We start from the raw sequence: 17,284 nt of genomic DNA, 5'->3' as shown, positions 1-17,284 counted from the left end.
ACAGGCACAAAAGCAGTGTTAGCGAAGCAACCCCAAAAGTGAAGCGAAACAGAAAAGTCCAAACCTCAAAGCATTTTTCTTCATTTTTTTTGTCAGTAATAAGTAATGGGTCTAAATGAAAAGCGCCAGGTAATCTTGACATACCCCAGCGAAACACTGGAAGCTTCTCATTGCTGGTAGCAATTTTTTGGAAAGTTTGCAGGCCTCTCACCAAAGCCACTGTTTCCCCCCTGAAGATGCAGATACTAGAGAATTTGCGATGACACTTGTTAGTGCTCACTTATCCCTCCAGTTACAAATGCAGAACACAAGCACATACCAGTCCCTCATTTAACACCAGTTAAGTGTTAAGGAGTTACAAATAGTGCAGGAACAGGACGACAGGAAAATCACACAAACACGGTGCTGAACCAGCGCCGTGTTTGTGTGATTTTCCTATCATCCTGTTCCTTCGCTGTTCGTAACTAAGTAATGTACCAAATGGCCCACATACAATTTGTGTTGAAGTTAAGTGTTAAGGCTTCCACAACACATGACAGCCGCGCCTGCATTACATCGTGCCAATATCGAAGCTATAGTTGGAAGTTAGCTTTCTCCAACACCCCAGGCATGGCTTGCTCAAGTAAAGCCTACGCAACGCATGGCCTAAATGAGCACACGCACGCCGCTCCCAAACGCAGGCACTTGGCAACACGGCAGGAGCCCGCATCTCACCTGGATGCTGGCTTGGCAGAAGAGGTGGCAAGACAGGGACGCCGTGGGTGAAGGGAGGCATGCTCTTGCGGTTTCGCATCACGCTCGGAGGAGATGGGGGGCCAGCGCCTGAGGGGGAGGACAGCAGGCACAGCCATCAGTGGGGAAGACCAGCGATGGCAAAAGAAAGAAAGAAAGAAAGAAAGAGAGAGAGAGAGAGAGAGAGAGAGAGAGAGAGAGAGAGAGAGAGAGAGAGAGAGAGAGAGAGAGAGAGAGAGAGAGAGAGAGAGAGAGAGAGAGAGCAAGGGGGAAAAAAAGTAGGCATGGGAGAACTGAAGGTAGGGCACACTACACACGAACTGCACACACAAATGCGGGGCACTCCTTTTGCAAGCTCTTTGGCAGTCACCAGTTACTTGGGTCAAGTTTTTACCCAGCTCTGTACTGTGCCTCGACACAAGCTGCTTGTGCTGCAGCATACAAATGGAGGCTGACTGTCTATACAGACACTTCTAGAGATTGATGCGCTCCCCCTTTAAGATTGTAGCCAAACGAGGGCGTAAGACGCCTTTATGCTACAACAAAGTTAGCAAGGCCGCAATGGGGCACTTGAGATCACTAAAGCAGAAAAAGAAAAGGTCCTGCAGGACAATTACTGGGCCACCATTTCTTTGCTGCTCTGAACCTTGCTACAACATATGTAAAAATGGTGTAAACCAAAAGTCCTTTTCCTTCCCAATGATTCCAGTGTTTGAAAGAGATGGCAAAGCCTTGCCATGGAATCAATTCAGAGCATCTCCTTTGCAAAGCCCAAACTTAAGGAAATTGAATGTACCCTGCAAAAAAAAAGCCCTCAAGAACAGCTATGAAGCTGAAACAGTCCACAGCCTTTCTTACAATGCAAATTGGGAGAAAAAAAACTATTACATTTCAGGTTCATGCACACCCCCCTGATTAACACTGCATGTATTTAGTAGTGCACGGCTCCAGAATTTGTGAGAAGAGCTATTCCTTGCCCTGAAACGCAGGCATGCTTCGTGTATTAATTACTAGTAAGCCACATCTAGTGACTTGGCAGATCACTTTTCTGATGGAAGTGAAAAACAAAAACGCCCGTGTGTAGGAGATTTCGGCGCACGATAAAGATCCCCAGGTGGTCCAAAGTAATCCAGAGCCCTCCATACGGCACGCCCTCATCGCTTGCCTTGCGTCGGCGCATTAAACCCCACAATCAATCAATCAACTTGGCAGATCAAAGCCTTTCTGGAGGGGCACCCCAGCATGGCACAACGCTAACAAGCCCACCAAAGCTACAATTACCTGAAATTCGCCGTTGCTGTGGACTGTCATAGCCAGTAGAGCCACGACCAGAGTCGCTGTCGTGGTAACTGCCAACCCCGCTATCTGCTGAGGTGACAGAGCATGCTGAAGAAAGAAAAACATCCGTGCACAGTGCGAAGTTAGAGTCATAGAAATGCCCCGAGGGTACGTCATGAAACTGGATACAACATGTCCACCCAATGCCAACCGTTTCTACACTACAGTCCATGCTCGTTACAACAGACCCTCTTAATCCAGAACAAAACGTCCGCTGTAGCCGAAGTATGCAGTATCCGACCGGAGTTCGGGGTTAAGGGTTGGGGGGGGGGGGGGGAGGCGAAGATATTATACGAGTGCAAAAGTGTGGACTTTGACCAGTACTGCACATACATGCGGACCTTCTGTTCTTTCTACGCGCCTGCAGCACCTCTGCACAGCGTTCATGCGGGGGAAAGAATCACCTAAAAACCGTGTTTCCTAAGCTTAGCGCCGGCACTTGGAAAAGGCCTAACACATGCGGTCGAGTGCGTAAAGACGCACGCTAACCTGAGCAAAGAAAGCAAGAATATAACAAGGAGCAATTACTAAGCCGCTATAAAATCAGTCGTGGCCAGCAGAATTAGCTAGGCTCTTTTAAAACCCTTCGTGACGAGGCACCGTTCGTCAAGCAAATTGGATCGCTGCTTGACGTTCCCCCAAGGAAGCTTCCGCATTTTTTATAATTATAGTCTGGGCATTAAAGCAGCTGATACGATATATTCTGATGGACAGCTGTAAATGACGAAAGTTCTACCAGTTGAACTATGCACGGCCACCGGCAGATTGCACTGGCTTGGCTTGGCTGCGCCAACGGCCTGGCTACCGACAATGTTGCCAGACATAACAGTTTCTTCGCCAAAATAAACAAAGGAAAAGCATATCGGGTGCCGGTACCGCGGAAGTCCGCTATAAGCATTCAGTCAAACCAATTTTCGCCTAAAATTTAGTCTGTTGTCGCTGATAGTCCGTTATAGCCGGGTCCGTTATGAGCGGAGTGGGCTCCACTTAAAATGCATGGGGACCAAACAAACCAACAGAAATGGTCTGTTGTAACCGAAAGTCCGTTGTTGCCAGATCCGCTGTAACGAGCGTAGACTGTATCTCCCACCTTTAGTTTGTCAACTAAATACGATATATTTCACTGGCGGCATAGTTAGTGGAAATCATAGCGAAATGTCTAAATTTAAAGTAGCTTTGTCACAGCAGAACCCTGCCTTGACTAACACAAGCCCTAACAATGCACTCTCAAAAAGCAACAAATCAGGCCATTGCACATCAATTGTAGAACACCCAAAGAAGCTCGAACACATTGTTAACCAGGAAAATTTACTACGTAGTAAATTGTACAGGTACAATTGCCCATCAGTGTGTGCACTAACAAAAAAGCGCTTTGTAGTTTAAACTAGTGAAGAAAATTTTCCTTCCTTACACCAAGATTAAAACACAATACACCGTATTTACTCGCGTAATGATTGCACTTTTTTTTTTTCATAAAATATGATGCAAAGTTAGGGGTGCGATCATTACGCGAGGTAAATTTTTTGGGAAAAAGTTTCAGCGCAGAAAATGCAAGTTGGAGGTCAGAATGTTGCCGATAAGTCTCATGAACATAATAAACATAACAAATAAAAACATAATAAAAACTCCACTGACCACCGAATGACCACCGAGTGATGCAAAATGCAGTGTTTTCATTACGGAATGCGCCGGATTTACGGAATTACGGAACGCGCCGGAGCGAGTTTGCTGTGAGGTGAGAACAGGTCGCCCAATAAGTGGCTGCTGCTGTCACAGTGTGGGACATATAGACACGGCTGCCGACGCAGCAAGCCGAGTGTGTTTTTTATGTTTTGTGAGTACATTAAAGTGCATTTAGTGAGAGTTTCTTCTGCACCAATAATGAACTCATGCACGCTTGCCGATATCGCTAATACCATCAAGTCCGCGGCAATAACGTAGCATGTCCGCTTTGAAAGAGGAGGAAACTAACGTAAGCAGGACAATCGTCGTCTAGACTTAGCACACAACGACATATGGCTGCGGCAAGTTCAGGGTGCGATCATTGCACGGGAAATAAAAAAAGTCACTTTGACGACGAACTTCAGGGGTGCGATTATTACGCAAGTGCGATCATTATGCGAGTAAATACGGTAGTGATAACAAACGTGGCACTAACAAAATTTCAGCTAGTACGATGAATTTTTACCTTCCATTTCTGCTTGTGCTAGATGCAATGCGGTTCGAGTTCACGAAACTTAACAACAGCAAAAAGAAAAAGGGGGGGGGGGGGGGGGGAGGAAGAATGGCATTGCTATAGGCTTATACATAATGTGGAAAATGTGCCCTCAACTGATGAAAACTGAGTAAAATGCATGTTTAGCCACAATGCTAATGGAGCACCAAGTCATATCACGTTCAATCAAACAGCCTTGACTGATACTGCATTTTTAAGTAACAAGCCAAAATTCTGAATGCATGGCATAAATTTTATGCGTCAGCTTCAGAAAAGGCCTGTTCTTCACCCATATTTGGAAGAGCTCTTTCAACTGTTTCACTGGCCAAAACAGATAACTGCGTTCTTGCTGTTAGCTCAGAGCCAAATAAAGATTTTCAAATTGGCTCTGCATCAGTTACTGGACTGAAAACAATAACCTGGAAGCAAACCTTTTGGAAAAGGAACAAGCTCGTTCACCTGCCCCCACTCCGACATGGCTAAAATCTGAAATGATTTCCTTTGGTCATTGTGCTAGTTGTATGCGGGCAGCAATAAGCGCAGACACTAACCTGAAGCATGAGACTTTCGCAGTGGGAGGTTATTGAGGCTGGTGACACTCGAGCTTTCGGCCGAGAGGTCGACAGGCTGGACGCTTGCGTAACCCGCATCCGAGTGTGACCGACCATGGCATCCGGCTCCGGCCACGGCCACGGGCCCGTCACGTACGGTGGCCGACCCCCGGCGCTTGACGCCTGGTGAGGGCGAAGCCGGCGGTCGCGGCGGCTGGTGCGGCCGCACCTTGCTCTGGTCGGACAAGGCCAGAAGCTTGCGCATGGCCTGCGGAGAGTCCGTGCCAAACTTGACGCCCCCTGCCGAGTTGATGGACTTCTTGCCCTCCGAGGTGCTGCTGTTGCTACTGGCCGTCGAGAGGGTTGGAGACGGGTGCCGCTTACGTGGCGACGGGTGCCGCTTACGCTGCGGGTGCGCATTGCTGGGAAGCACAACCGGGATGGCCGAGGGCGCCGGGTGCGGTTCACACTCGAAGGACATGGTCAGCAGGCGTCCCTCATCGGCCACCACTTTCAGGTGGCTCAGGTAGGCCTTCACACGACGAACCATCTGCGCCTCCTCAAACATCTTCTTGGGGCTCGGCTGGGCCGTGCTGCGCTTGCGCCGACGCACCAGTGCTGCCCCCGCGCCACCCGCCACTGCAGCGGCCGCAAAGCTGTTGAGTGACGCCAGCGCCGGGTTCAGGGGGCTCCCGCCAGCCTCCAGCATGCTGTACAGGTCCTGCGAGAGGAGCAGCAACCAATCCGGGAATTTTTTTTAGGACTCGAGAAAGAACAGGCCATCGCTTCAGGCTATTTAAAATGCGCACAAAAGGAAGAGGACGATAAAGGGTGGCAGGCAAAAGGTGCGAACACAGGGGTTGTGCATGTGGACAGAGGCTAACACTGAGCGTTGCTTGAGTGAAGTTGAGGCAGCAACTGCGCACCATTGAACAGATGGACTTAGCAGTGGTCCTAATTTGGAATGAACTTTTCCAGTGTCCATGGTTCTGAGCAAGTGGGCCCTCTGTTAGCAACAACAATGCCAGACATCTTCCACACAAACACAGGTTTGCTGCAGCTGCCTGCACAGCCCAGATTTTAGGGCTACCTTACAGGCTTATCGTTTTGAGCGACAGCTGTCAAGCTGAGAATAAATGGACGTCTGGAGCTGTGCGACATATTCACATGCTCGAGCATTCGCGTGTGGACCACCCAGGGGAGCCCAGAGAGCAGAAATAGCGTGCAACGGTGCCGCCGTCCACTGCTGGGTACACCACCACTACACTGCAACTGCTGTGAGCAGTAGTGTCCCTCAAGGACTAGCCAGAAGCACAACAGAATGGAAGATTGCGGCACAATCTAGATTTGGAAAAGCAGAAGTCAATCCCATAAATCCTTGTAAAGGCTCTAAAGTCTAATTCAGTCTGTCACCTACTGCAGCAAGTAAAGAACAAAGAACAGCTTAGCAGAAAATCTTAATGCTAAACGTCGTCCAGTTCAAGTGTTAGCTGTACCACACCACCCCAACAGGGTGAAAGCTTTCATAAAACTGGTACGTGATGCAAAACAGGGGAGATGAGCGAGTTGAAATGTACTTCCGGCCCACATACAGCCAGACTACAGAACAGTGAAAATGCCCTTAGTACCGTATTTTCCGGTGTATAATTCGCGGTTTTTTTCTGAAATTTTCGGTGGTGCGTATTATCCATACTTATGTATGGAATAAATCCGGTTCGCGGCGCCGTGCGTGGCCAGTGCCCGTTAAGAGACACAGCTCTATGGTCTAAATGAATCCGAAGCCCACCGCTACGGTGTTTCTCATAGCCCATATGTTGCTTCGGCACGTTACACCAAAAAATTTGCAGCTTTTTCTAGTCAAAAACAATGATAATGGCCTGCAACAACTGCGCGCCACTTTCTGCCATGCGCAGTGACTGCAGTTCAGAATAAATTCACAGTAATATCAAACTGGGTTGCAAAAATAAAATGCAGCTTATAAATTATTACAGAGAGTTACTCTGAAGGAGGTGAACGTGCGGCTAATTTTTAAAATGACAGCTTGCTGATAAGTTTCGATTTTCGGTCCCTTCCGGTCGTGTCACTTCCGTCCGCCATGACACCTTTATTGTGCTGATTTACGACAGCACGCAAGAGACGCGCGATGTTTGGAGAGGTGGCCAAATGGGTCTCACACTTGTGGGACTCCATTTCTGCAAAAAACAGTTGTAGCCGAGTTCATAAAGGCCGGAACGATCCATTCCGCGAGTGGTGACGATGTTGACGAAGAAGACATCAGTGAGACGGAGGACGACAGCAATGTGCCAGCGGAACTCCCACTTGAAGTTGCTAAATTGTTTGTTAGCGAGTCGGAAGAAGAAGACTTCAATGGTTTTGCCTAAACGCCGTCTGTAAGTACATGCTATCTGTGTGTATCAATAAACCATTTTTGAGAAGTTAGTTCAGTCTAGACTTTGGACGGTATATGCACGTGTCTAGCCCTCCTTACCAGACGATGCGTTGATAGGCGGTGGCTGCCGCAACCATGTACTTTCGCCGCTCTTTCTAACGATCTGGTTCACTATTGGCGAATTCCATTGGGCGAACAGGAGCAAGTGGAGCGAGCAGCCAGAGCAGCACACGGGAGTAACGGGGACGTCTGCTTTCGTTCCGCGAATGAAACATTCGCGCTGCTCCGGGAGCAGTGAAAAGAGGGGGAGGGCGAGATGTCAAGAGTCATGTGACCAAACGTTTCCAGCCCTCGCTTCCCAGAGCATTTCGCGCGCTCGTGATGTCCGCACGCAGTTATTCCTCGCCAGTTTTGCCAGATACGTGCCGGTGGCTTTGTGTCTGCCTTCTGCATGGCGACGAATGAAGAAGCCGAGCGGATGTTCAGGTTCATGATAAAGGGGTCACCATCGTGTCTCCCAAAAATTAGCTGCGAACGATAACAGCGTCCGCCGTCTTTTCCAGATACGACTCTATCTTCGGTCGCTGCTCCGGCGGGGTGAACAGGTGCTCGAACATAAACTCATGCAATGTCAAATCGTCGTCGTCGTCGCTGCTGCTGCTGTCCAATGATGATCTTGCGCTTGAATCTGTGGTGCTTTCATCATCTAAAAGTAGCAGCAATTCCTTGTCCAGACGGCCGCGCTTAGCTGCTGCCGTACGCACTGAGTGACTACCGCGGCTGCTGGATTCCGCCATTTTTCCTCCGCCACCCGGGGATAAAACCAGAAGGGACACAAAAGAGGTCATGTGACTTCCTCGGCGTTCCCTGTTACTCCTTCGCTGGCGACGGAGCACCGAGAACTGCTCTCGGCTGCTCTCGGCGCCAAAAAAGTGCTCCTCTTCGACCAATGAAACACTACGCCCCTGCTCCTGCCCGACCACTGGAAGACGCCAGAACTCGCGAGAGCACTTTGGGTGCAGTTAGAAGTGCTCCTGTTCGCCCAATGGAAAGCGCTATATGAGTTCACCTAATTAACAAGTGTGTCTTGTACACCGGTGCGTCTTATACACCGGTGCAACTTATATATGTTTTTTTTTGGAAAAACTGTCATTTTGAGGGGGGTGCGACTTATACAAAGGTGCGACTTATAGACCGGAAAATAGACCGGAAAATACGGTAATCAGTTTATGCTTTCAAGTTGAGGCAGCCCCATTTTTGCAGAAGGCAAATAAATGCCATCTGAATTTTGCACAGCCCCATCCCCCAATGCTGTTTTCTTTGTCAGATCATGTACAAATTACTGCAATTCAACATCTAAAAACATGAAGTGTCAGTAACAGAATGACAAGAACTGACATGGTACATGGTACAGTCCAGCTTGACGCCTTGCACACAGAAATACACTTTCCACTTCAAACACGTGCCCCAAACAGGAACAACAAAAGGAAAAAGACAGTGGCACTTACATAAGGAACTGAGCACATCTTCATGAGTTGCCTCACTTCCTTGGCAATCATCCTGAGCTTTTCAAAGTTGACCTGCATGCCAACAGTAAGACACCAGAGAATGCATTAGCAGTCAAGATTTGCAGTGTGTGTGAGCGTGTGCGTGTGCGCGTGCGGCACAAATGGCTGCCACACGTATTTTCTTCTCTAAATTTATTTTACATAACAAAAACTAAATCCTACCTATACGTGAACCCAGAAAAAAAAATTCAGTTACAGCAACGAGAAAATGCAATCCACCCCAAGCCCAATGACATATGCACTCATTGCCCCAAAACACGGACACAAACATCCGCAAGTATGTAGTTGAACGGCTGTCACTAACTTTGCACTTTAATAACATTTTAGGTAGATTCACAGCTCCCTTGGCCACAGTACCCTTGTCAGAGGAATGATCTTGCCTGATCTCCAGCAGTAAACTCTGATCTCAGCAGTAGCCAACGTGGGCAGCCGAGCTGCAATTAAATTTAGACTGTAAAGTATAGCCACCCAGTCTGCGTCATCCAAGCCAAGGAGGTAGCACAAGTTCGCCATGGTGATGAAGGAGGGTCTGCCACCCACGCAAGCCTTGTTGATGGCCACTCTGACAGATTGCTGGTGCCAAGGGGCTATTTCTAGACCAGAACCCCAATGCCTGCACTTTGTGCAGTTTGCTTCGGAAACGCCACGGGTGCTCGTCTTTGGGGTGGGCTGCTAAACTTATCCCCCGGCCATCCTGTATAGCCTGCTTGACAATCTTTAAACAGGTGCTGTTCTGGCCTCTCACGCTGAATACTGGCTCAGCCAGCTTTTCCTGCATTCAATGAGAACGTTGAATGGGTACTTTCTATATAACCTGCCATGAAACGAAAGAAGACTGCTTAAGTTGCACACAAAAGTGGTAAAAAATATGCTGCTAAGAATGATTATTAAGAAAGAGTGATTATTAGATTTTTTTGCTATTGCACAACTCGTTTATTTTTTTGTAGATGGAATGCACATTTGTGTACTATGCAATGGTTTCTTAAAGATGAAGAGCTGAACAAATTAACTTGTGTACTACACAATAGTTTCTTTAAGATAAGAGCTGAACGAATTAACTTAACTCTTTCGTTACAGCGGAAAAACGGCCAATTTTGAGTGCTTCCACAAAACTATTTTTTTCTCTCGAGCTAGTGGACACATTTAGCATTGCTATGCATGTAATTGTAGCTTATAAGATTGCTCTTATAAGCACATACCAGCAGTTTTGTGAAAGGTACAATAGGAATTCTAAGATATACAAATTGTTCCTACATTTCTTGGCTATGATTCAATATATATATAAACGCTGTACACCAAGTTTTGTATTTTTGTGGGCCCGTCAACCTAGCGGAACTGACGGCTGTACCACTCCTCGAAGCCACTCGACTAAGTCAGTCATGCATCCAAGCCCACTTTTTTGTGTCCCGACACAAAATCCTTTTCACTTTAGTGGCAAAAAACCAGAAAAAAAATCTAGCGCTCTTGAGAAGTGTCGCGCGTCGCTCCGTAGCGGTAATCTGACACGAGTGCCAGGCTATCATGAAGGTGATAACGCGATATGACGCGGCGCATTTGGCGAAATATCCATACCGTACGCTATCCAGACCCTATACATCAATGTGTAAAGCCGCAGTCATCAGATAGGAAGCCCGTTTTGTTTATAAATACAGCCCAAATACAGCGGATGCTGTTTTCACACAGCTCGCCACTACCGCGGGTTCAAATTTCACTCTTGGCGCAGTCCCTGCACGCGAAATATCAACAAAACATGATAAAATCGAAAAATGAGTTGTCAATAAATACGCCAGATGGCGTTAGTTGTCCACCAGGCGCCGTTTTTAGCTTTTGCGGGACGTTTGAAATCATCGGACACCGGCGTCCGATGGTACTGAAAGAGTTAAAAAGTGAATTTTCTGAAGTTAGGCGAAAGTAAGCTCCGTAAATGCACAACTGGAAGGCAGCATGATAGCAACTAAACAAACGATGTCAAGATTTCGTGACATTCAGCTTTCACAAATGTACTATGAATGAGATGTCAGGCAGAGTGCAGTATTCAATACACACACGAAAAAGTGGGCAGGGCAGGGTCAGATGCTGCCCTGTTCACTTTCTCCTGCACTTACGTGTTGACCTCTGATCAAAACAATCACAGGGCTACCATACCTTATAGCCTAACACAATTATAAGCATCACTAACCGGTGCACTACAAGCCCACACATGCTTTGGCTGCAAGGGGCAAACTGTAGGAAAACAACCCCTGAACCAACTGCTCATAAAAATTATACCAGAGCCAGGCTGTTCTGCCTCCCGATCCATTTGATGGGCCCGGCACAACACTCACCAGATTGTCCACAATGGTGTCATTTCCGAAATGAATGAAAGAGAGGTCCTTTTTGACTATTGGGTAAAAAGGTATCTACGGAAGGAAAAACAAAAAGAAAACATCTCTCGTCATTATTGTTTACTCAAACCTCCTGAAAACATGGCTTTGCTTGTGAAAATGCTGACAGTTTTGTGAAGGACGCCAGATAAAGAAACGCAGTAATCAAGTGATGCTGGCCAAGGTGCTAGGCAGCAATTCACTGAAGCTTTATCAGGGCTCACCCAAGAAAAAAAAAAATGCATTTAAGGGTGCAGAAAAGGTGTAGAAAAAAAGCAGGATTGAGGGTAAACATTGCGGCAAACATGGGCCCCAACTAAGGCACATTGGTCCTTACTACATTGGCACCACTAAGCATGCCTTGCCACCTGCTTTCATGCACACCACATGCAATTAGTGCCAAACTGGTGGACAGGCAGAGGTCAGAGTCAGTCTGCCCAACAGTGCGATCAACCAAAATACAGCCACACGGGCACAAGGGAAAGCGTTTCTCTGTAGCTTTCACCTGCAACCAAGTGGTTGCATCAGTATGGGTAGATCCTTCCGCTGTTTCATACTGATCATGTTCTTAAGCGCACAAAAAACACACAGGTACAGAAGACAACGACAAGCGCTTGTCTTGTAAGAGCGGTATTTTTAAACAGAGTTTCACTACAATGCAAACGATACCAGCTATATGCAAGTGAAAGATTCGGTTGAATTCAGTGCAGTACTGCAACAAAGCTACTTTAAACTTCTGTACCCAGACCTGGAACTTTTTTTTCGTGCCACTTTCACATGCGTAAAGCTTGTATATATCACTTGTGACTTTGATAACAGTGTTGCTCCATTTTTAGAGACACCAAACATTAGTGCTGGGTACATTAAAACAAGCTGCATTTATTATGGCTGACCGTATTCTTCCGTTTGTTGCTTACAAAACCACACTAGGCACTCTGAAAATCATAGAAAATCTGCTAAGGTAAGCACCGCTACCAGATCAGGACAAACCTCCACCTTCGAATTTCTGAAAAAGCTGCACAGAACATTTCCCTACTTATCAATATTGCCCCCCCCAGCTAACTTCCAGGGTTGAGTTTGAAACACCAATCTGGGTTCCCTGGCAGGTTATCTTCGTCATAACTGCATCAGGTTACTTTCAGTCAGCAAATTTCTGGCTCGAGGATCCGGCCACACATTTTCATATCATGAACATGACACGACAGAAAATGACAAGAAAAAATGCCTCTCAGCCATTGGAAGAGTCTTTCCTGGAGCTTTCGTGACAAAATGTGGAAGGGTCTGCAGCTTTCCATAGTAGTCTTATGGCTGCATTCAGATTAAGAAACTTGCTCTGCCTTGAGAGGATTATCTTGCATATTATGCCAATTTTGGCAGGGAAAGTGAAAGGAGGCTGATAAAACAGGGATGCGACAGAAAAAGAACAAAAATGTCTTACACCCATGCTCCACTGGCACTTCAAAGGCATTCAGAAATGAACGACATCTTACTCAAATGACAGACTACGACTGGCATTCGGGATATGCAGTGATCCGCTACAATTTCGATGGGGGTTGGAAGATTTATCACTCACTTGTTACTTGACACTGCTGCAGTAAGATTTCATTTTTATACCGTAAGGCAACATTTAATATTCGATGTAAGCTATCACAATAAAAGCACTTCCACCCATAATGAGGATTAGTTTTCAACGTAATTTAACAGTTTTTCATCTTACAAATAACAATCAATATCAAAACAATTGATTTCTGCATTGCTAGGATATACTGTACAATGTCAATAAAGCTTGCTACAACATTTTAACTTCAGGAAAAACCAATTACATGGAACTTATTAAAAACTTGTTCATGTTAACTAAGTATTCTGTTGCCAGTACTAATGTTCCAGAAGTGGCATGATGGCACTGAGACAAGGTTACAAACATTTGCATGTCAAAGGCATTTGAGAGCTTCGAATGCCCTCCGCGATGATGATGAGGGTCAATGCATATTTGAACAGCATGCTATTGAAAAGCCTAGTGGGGCAGGATAACATTAGCATTCAACTCAAACAACGTTCCGTTCCAATGCACTCGAGATGTCAGTGGAGCATGGGTATACTTGAGGTAAAGCCTGACACCCTTATATCTCGCGAATTTTTTTTGTACCAAGCCAATTACAGTTTTCTTAGTGCACAAGCCACCAGTTACAACGATGCGGTAAGCATGAACTTACAATGGGCGGCCTTGTTTGTTCACTGTTGATGAGATTGCGGTATTTACACATGTTCCTTGAAGGATCCATCAATTCTTGAAGATCCTGAAGAGGAAGAGAAAAGCAGACCATGATATCAGAAACTTGCCTGCGACTAGTAAATACCAAAATCCCTAATAGTAACAAAATTAAAACCTGAAACCTCATCTCTTAGCCTGCCAAGTGCTGCAGCACGTTGGTGAAAAGTTCTTGAAAAAGCTGCCTAATTTTGACACACAGAATAGAGCAAACAGGGCCCCACTACAACAATACAGTCAAACCTAGTTATATCAAATTTGCAAAAAAAAGAAACAACACATATCAGTTCGATATAGGGCATAATTCGATATAAGCATGCTAAGAAATTGGATGTCACAAAAGCACACATACCATTTATAAGAACACGTTATTGGTGAAACTGCCTTACTTTCGCGCGACATAGACCTGCATCTTCTGCTTGAACAACCTTACTGCCTGAGATAGTACACACTCCTCCATATTGTCTGAAGAGTCGGAGCAGCTGAGGCCGCAACCTTTCACATTCGTCAAGAAGCGCCGGACTAGTGTGAGTGCGCCAATCACTGTGGGCAAAGGATTGTAGTTACTTGCGCCCACATCCACTTGTGCTCGGTACGATGTCGGCAATGTAGTCTTACAAACTCTCCCACGGTTGCGACACCATCATCCACACACACAAACCCGCCGACCACTGATCAGCTCGCTCCACACTTCAGTAACACAGGCGGTGGCTTCGTTGCACTCCTCAAAATTTTCGGAGACATTACCGGCACACACAAGCCGGCAGATTTGAAGCAACTTCGGCAGTTTCTTTAGTAACATCTGCCCAGAGCCTACTTTGAGAAGGTTAAAGGGGCACTGACACAAAATTTTGAAGGTGAGATAACTTCGGAGGTAGATTGGTGTGAACACATATACATCATCTGCAAAATATCAGTGGTGAATACAGCCTAGAACATATTTAAAGTCAATTTTAAAGTGGGCGAAACGCAACCGAGCAGCCAGCAGAGGACCACGCGCAATCGACATCCCGTGGATATTTTGTAAATAAACAACATCCAAACACGTCACGAGTTTGTGTTTGCCGCTTCCGCCCTGCCGGCGTTTTTCGCCGGCCCGCCCGGCTCGCCGCTCCAATCGGAAGGCCGGAGGGCGGAGCTTCTGCTCTCAAGAACGAACGACCCGATCGTTGGCGGCGGAGGCGCTGTGATTTCGTCAGCTCATCGGGCAGCTGGCCGCGACCAAAGTTCTACAGCGATTCCAGGCACTCTGTTTCTATTACTTGTTATTTACATTGGACGCGAAAACGCGCCGGAGACACGAAAAGTCCACTGAGCATGCCGCACGGTCGCTGTGCAGGCGGCGGGCACGGCCGCGAAGTGGCCCAGGCCGGCGCAGGTAGCTTGAGTAAAAGCTTGTTACCGCTGCACGAAATTCTGCCCAAGTGGCAGCTTATGAGAAAAGAGTTACTGGTGCGATGGCGGGCTCCATTAAAAATTGTCATCTGCACCACTTACGAGAGCCACAATTGAATATCCGCCACAGTGCTAGGCCGAACACATCTGTAGGTGGACCTGTAGGCAGACCGGCCGGCTGCTCCCAGCGCGCGTCTTGCCACCCACTGTCTCGAGCGTCGCGCGTCGTTCTTTAGCCGCGGTAGCATTTGCACTCGCAGCGCCTGCGTCACATCCACGGTCGCTTTTTAATTAAGCGGCTCACGAGATCAGTATGTGGGGGCATTCGCAGAAACTGCCGTCGATGCGGATTCGACAGTGCTACGGCAGCTCTGCTCTGTGCTATCCCTCCGACGGTCACGTGGTCAGCTTTGTTCACATAAAATCCATCGTTTCGCGGCCCCCGCTGAAAGCGAAACTGCGACTGGCCGCATTGAAAATGCCTCTAATTAAACAACCGTCGCACGCTGAAGCAAATGAGGTTTCTACAGGTGATAAGTAGGTCACTAGCGACTTATCGCAACAAAAAAAACAAGATGCAAAATTTTTGTGTCAGTGCCCCTTTAATCTTAGCTTCCTGCCGATCATGATGAGGGTGCTCTGGGCAATTTCATGCGCCGCGGGGACGTCTGACTTTTCACCACGTTCAACTCGATTTATGACTACTAGCTTCATGGCAAAAGGCAAATTTGGCTGCTTCGCACCCGCTAGATCCGTCATAAGCCTTTAAGTAATGACACCAGCACTAGCCACCACAGCTACACTTCTAAAGAAAGCCCACAAAGCGCGGGGGGAAAGGGAGGAGGATGGGGAGCATGACGGGTGGGCCAGGATAATTTTTTGCATGAGGAGTGTAGACGGCTCGTCCTACACATTGCGGTGGTGCAGTCACGATAGGGACAGAGAAGGGAAGAAGGGAAAGAGCCAATGCCTGCCAACGAGCGGCCGGGCTAAACCACTTTTAGAGGTGTGCCAATGGAATCTCTCCTCCGCTGCAAGGGAATGCCAACTTGGGGGCACTACTGCGGCATTTGGCGCTTGATATGTCGGGAGTTGCTAGTATTTTTGCTCGATATAGGTGCAAATTTTGCAATATATTCTTATTGAAAATATACCATGACAAGAAATAGTTTGATATACGGGATAACTTGATGAAAACGGGTTCAATATTGTTGGGTACGACTATGTAACTGTCAGGGCCATCATCGTAAAAGTTTTTTTTTTTTTGCATCCAAAGCTTATAGCAGATATTCATGTAACGATTTTGAAAATGAAGATCATGGCTGCACTGGCCCTCACAAAATAAAGCTCAAATTAAAGTTCATAACTAATAAGTTACACTTTCTGGAACATTAACTGCTCACAAATAACTGCACCCCAGACAGAGGGTAGGAGATGTAAAGAGGTGCAAACAAACACTATTCTAATTTTATTGGCAATAATTATGTAACAACAGCCCATAGAAACAAATATACACCATATCCTTTTACCACACAACTGCTAAAGGCACTGCCAACACCAAACTTTACAGACTGACTAGCTACACATTAAATAAACGTCAATTCTCATCACCCCTGTAACTTGTGCTTACGAATTCACTGGTGCCCTGGATATTCACATCTCTGTTTTGCGCATTCCTACATATACCCTCTTTACAACACAAGCTAGTGCTATATATACCCTTCAAGCATGGCCTGCATCTCCACTTCTTGTCGCCGCCAAGTCCGCAGAGAAGACCTCAACCAACAGATCAGAGCAGTGCGAAATCATTGCACCAGTACACAAGAGCTTTCTCGCATCCGTTCATAACGTGCATTTTATAGCCTTGTTGTTGGCCTGACGCCTCAACAGCACCTCCGCCAGCAACAATTCTGGTCATCAAATGCTGCAAACAACCACTTGCCATCAGAGAACAGTCGTCAGATTTGTGCCGCTTCATCAAATTTGCAAAACTTCGGCCTGACACGTTGATGTTCATGCAATTTTTCCCCCCCAACTGGTGCCGCCCATAGTCCCGACCACTACAGCAACTGCATACTTTCCCGCTCCCAATGGCATCACAGATGTTGCGACACTTTGGTGTGGTTCCACGAGACCAGCCCAGTAGCACATCCTAGGTTAGGCGAGAAAGCTAGCTGTCAAAATTCATCTAGGGAAATCCAGCCTGGGTGTGCAAGGAACACAAGACCCACACAAACCTCAAACATCTTCTGGTACTTCGTGGGCAGCTTGTCCCATGTGGAGCGTAGTCTGGAAACTGCTCCATGACCCAAGCCACTCAGGATGGCAAACATGGAATTGAAGTTTTTGCACTCCTTGCATTGCCCTGCGAGACAGGAAAGGAGAAAATGAAAAAACACTCCCTGTCGCATGTGCACTCTGGACCATTAGTCTGTACAATTAGAGCCTCTAGTTTCCAAAAGTT

The 17,284-nt window shown here is 46.8% G+C and overlaps 1 protein-coding gene across 3 annotated transcripts in view; it reads right to left on the bottom strand.

The window, feature by feature from the left end:
- Positions 1 to 17,284, bottom strand: part of LOC144140082 (rap guanine nucleotide exchange factor 2-like) — a 133,830-nt gene that overhangs the window by 32,718 nt on the left and 83,828 nt on the right. For all 3 annotated transcript variants that reach the window (XM_077672274.1, XM_077672280.1, XM_077672278.1), the window contains exons 16-22: positions 17,058 to 17,185; positions 13,370 to 13,453; positions 11,118 to 11,192; positions 8,734 to 8,805; positions 4,837 to 5,557; positions 2,014 to 2,118; positions 715 to 822 (exon numbers count right to left, since the gene is read on the bottom strand). In XM_077672274.1, coding sequence (XP_077528400.1) covers positions 715 to 822; positions 2,014 to 2,118; positions 4,837 to 5,557; positions 8,734 to 8,805; positions 11,118 to 11,192; positions 13,370 to 13,453; positions 17,058 to 17,185 — 1,293 coding nt within the window. The remainder of the gene's footprint in view (positions 1 to 714; positions 823 to 2,013; positions 2,119 to 4,836; positions 5,558 to 8,733; positions 8,806 to 11,117; positions 11,193 to 13,369; positions 13,454 to 17,057; positions 17,186 to 17,284) is intronic.

Source organism: Haemaphysalis longicornis, unplaced genomic scaffold (assembly GCF_048455015.1).
Source record: "Haemaphysalis longicornis isolate Haplotype H1 unplaced genomic scaffold, Haemaphysalis longicornis Haplotype H1 scaffold_1, whole genome shotgun sequence".
NCBI classification, from domain to species: Eukaryota; Metazoa; Arthropoda; class Arachnida; order Ixodida; family Ixodidae; genus Haemaphysalis; species Haemaphysalis longicornis.
The sequence above is the reverse complement of the archived record's forward strand: the minus strand, read 5'-3'. Positions and strand labels throughout refer to the sequence as shown.